The 3124-nt window shown below is 59.5% G+C and overlaps 1 protein-coding gene across 1 annotated transcript in view; it reads right to left on the bottom strand.

Annotated features, from left to right (window-relative positions):
• Positions 1 to 2175: 2175 nt before the first annotated feature.
• The window catches only part of TEX261 (testis expressed 261), a 4018-nt gene continuing 3069 nt past the window's right edge, over positions 2176 to 3124 (bottom strand). The window contains exon 3 of the mRNA XM_017839455.1: positions 2176 to 2693. Within this exon, the coding sequence (XP_017694944.1) occupies positions 2578 to 2693 (116 nt within the window). The 3' untranslated portion in view covers positions 2176 to 2577. The remainder of the gene's footprint in view (positions 2694 to 3124) is intronic.

The following is a 3124-nucleotide window of genomic DNA, read 5'->3' as shown; positions in this document are numbered from 1 at the left end:
AGGAGGGGACAGACCCCTTCCCACGGATCCGTGGTCCCCCCATGCCCTGGGAACAGCCAGGACACGTTGCTGTCACGACACTCCAGCACTTGGCTTTTTTCATCCCTCTTTTTTCCTGCTCCTCTCGAGCGCCCACGAGTCAAACTGAAATACTGAAGGTGCGGAGCAACCTCCCCAATTCCACAGCTCCTCCTCCTCCCTCTGGACTCTCCAGGAGCACTGCCCTGTGGGAAGCGGGCACGGAGAGGCCTCATCCCTGCCTGGACAAGGCCCCTGGTGCTGGGAAAGGCGGCAGAGCCCCAGGGAGCGGCTGGGAGCGCTCGGGGGGCCGGGGCTGGGGTGACCCCTCTCCTGCTTCCTGAGCGTCTCCCAATCCAGCTTTTGGGGCCATTCCCAGCCCCAGCTGCTCTCACCTCTCCCTCCCCTCCCGGCTGAGCACCAGGGAAATGTCAGGGCCCAAGGAGGGAGACTCCCCCCCGCCCTGCCCTTTCCCTGTGCCCGCTCCGTATCGAGTGAGCTCCTCTCCCCTCATTACCCCCTCCAAACATCCATGAAAATCAATGATCCCGCGGGATGGGAGAGCCAGGAGCAGGCAGAGACGCCTCGGAGAGCAGCTGTCTGGGTGTTAATCCATGACTCTCAAATGGAACCATGGAATGTGGGTGGGAAGGGGCCTTAAAGTTCACCCGGTTCCACCCCCTGGGACACCTTCCACCGGCCCAGGTTGCTCCAAGCTCCGTCCAACCTGGCCTTGGACACTTCCAGGGATGGAGCACCACTTCCAGGGGTGGGGCATAATCCTAATAACAATCAAACACTTCATCCAAGTGGTAACTCCCACCTTGTTTGAAGCTGGAGCACCTCCCAGCCCCTTTGTGGCTGGACCCTGGATCGTTCCCACCTTGTCCTGGTGAATATCCAGAGATTTTTCATCTTATCCCCCACATTTCCCATGTTCCCTGCGTGTCAGGGGGATGTTTTGGCCCAAGCTGGGCTCCTGAGGGTGTGTTTCACCCCAAACCTCCCTGCTCAGGGCAGGGGATGGATCCCAGCCTGGTCTTTGCTTCCCTGCGGCCTTTCCTCCTCCTTTCCCTCGTTAAACATTTATGGGGTTACACAACTTCCCTGAAATCTGGTTCAGCTCCAGGAAAGGAGTGTCCTGAATGTGATCCAGGCAGGAAAAATGGACTTGGCAGCTGGAAAAACACAAGTAACCAACCCTGGCTCCTGGCTGAGTGGTCGGGAAAATGGGGATTAAGAGGGATCAGGAGGGACACGAAGGCTCCTGATCCTCCTCTTTTCCATCCTGGTCCATCCCTCCATCCTGCCCTGTGCTCCTGTCACGGCTCTCCAGGAGTTTTCCATCCCTCCTGCATCAGGTTCAGAGGGAAAAAACCTCACCCTGCGACCTTGGAGCAAAATTCCAGCCCCTGGGCTGGACAGCAGCTTTTCCAACGTATTATTTCCTAAAACCTCCAAAATTAATTGCTATGCACAGAGGGAGATTCCTCCCATGGCACCAACTCCATCCCTGGAAGTGTCCAAGGCCAGGTTGGACAGGGCTTGGAGCACCCTGGGAAGGAGCACCTATGGAAGGTGTCCTTGGGTGGGATTTAAGGTCCCTTTCCCCCCCCAAACCATTCCAGGACTCCAGGAATGCTCAGGACCTGCCACATCCAGCCTCTCCAACAGGGCAAACTTCTCCCATGAGCCATTTTCCTCAGAAACTCCTCCCAAAGCTTTCCTGCCCCGTGCCCCTGCCCTGGTGGATCCAGGGAATTCCTGTGCCCGTCCTGGCACAGGCTGAAGGTGGCCAAAAACACGGAAAAAAGGGGATTTTTATGGTTACAAGGAATGAGAACAAAGGGTTCACCCCCTCCTCAGTATGAATCCTTCCCTTTGGGAAAGGGGGGAGGCCTGGAGAGCTCAGAGCTCTGGGAATGCCCAGCAGAGGCCCGGGAGAAGCTGAGGAGATTCCCATGGATCAGAGACTTCACTTCCATGAACGACTCCCCAGCAGCTGGAGCATCCTGGACAGTCCTGGCCAAACCAGAGAGAAAAACGGGAATTCCCAACACTGAAACCAAACCAAACCAGCAGCTGGGTCCTTCCAGGGGGGCAGGGACAGGCCCCGCCCTCGCCGTCCCTTCCCCGGGAACGTCGGAATCCTCCGGATTTATTCCAATTCCTCCTCTCCTTTTTAATTAATGGCTCTGTGTAAACCTCAGGGAAAGCTGGAGCCCGTCCTGTGCCATCCCGAGGGAGCTGCTCCCCAAAACCCCCCAGGCACAAACATCTGGCTGGGGATTCCCACAGGTGACACTTCCCGGGGCCGGACCCTCCCGGGCTCAGCCGGAGCCCGACCTCCTCCTGGGCCACGTTCCCGAGGGATCAGCAGAGCTGGAGGGCGCGGTGCCAGCCCTCCCCGTGTGTCTGGCAGCTCCAGGCGTGTCCCAGTCCATCCATTCCCAGGGCAATCCCCTCGGGAGCCAGGGGGAGGGCTGGCTGAGCTGTGGGGCCCTCGGCACAGTCTGGGGTGTCCCGGCTCCGTCCCGGCTCCGTCCCCGCTCCCCCGGCTCAGTAGATCTTCTGCCTGCTGGGCAGGATGGCCTCCTTGATGAAGGAGAAGATGAGCAGGATCCCGGAGCGCTTCCCTCTCTTCCCCTTGGTGAAGTAGTTGGACACCACGTCGTCTGTGGGAGGAGGGAGGGGATCACAGCCAGACGTTCCCTGGGAATGCCACGGGACCCCGGGGGGACGTCCCACCGAGCCCTCCCCGGTGTTCCACCTGCTGCAGGGAGCCCAGAGCCTGAGCCCCCCTTCCTGGGATGTTGGGAGAATCCAGGGAAAGCGACAGCACCCAGGAATGCTGTGGCTGCTCCATCCCTGGGAGTGTCCAAGGCCAGGTTGGATGGGGCTTGGAGCAACCCGGGAAAGTGGGAGGTGTTCCTGGGGGTGGAACTGGATGGGCTTTAAGGTCCCTTCCCACCCAAACCTTTCCAGGATTCCACAGTTCTGCTCTGGAGCCAGGCTGGGAGAATTGGAATTGCTCAGCCTGGAGAAGAGAAGGCTCCAGGGAGAGCTGAGAGCCCCTGGCAGGGCCTGAAGGGGCTCCAGGAGAGCT

Source organism: Lepidothrix coronata, unplaced genomic scaffold (assembly GCF_001604755.1).
Source record: "Lepidothrix coronata isolate B3197 unplaced genomic scaffold, Lepidothrix_coronata-1.0 Scaffold421, whole genome shotgun sequence".
NCBI classification, from domain to species: Eukaryota; Metazoa; Chordata; class Aves; order Passeriformes; family Pipridae; genus Lepidothrix; species Lepidothrix coronata.
Note: the sequence above shows the minus strand (reverse complement) of the source record. Positions and strands in the feature narration are given on the sequence as shown.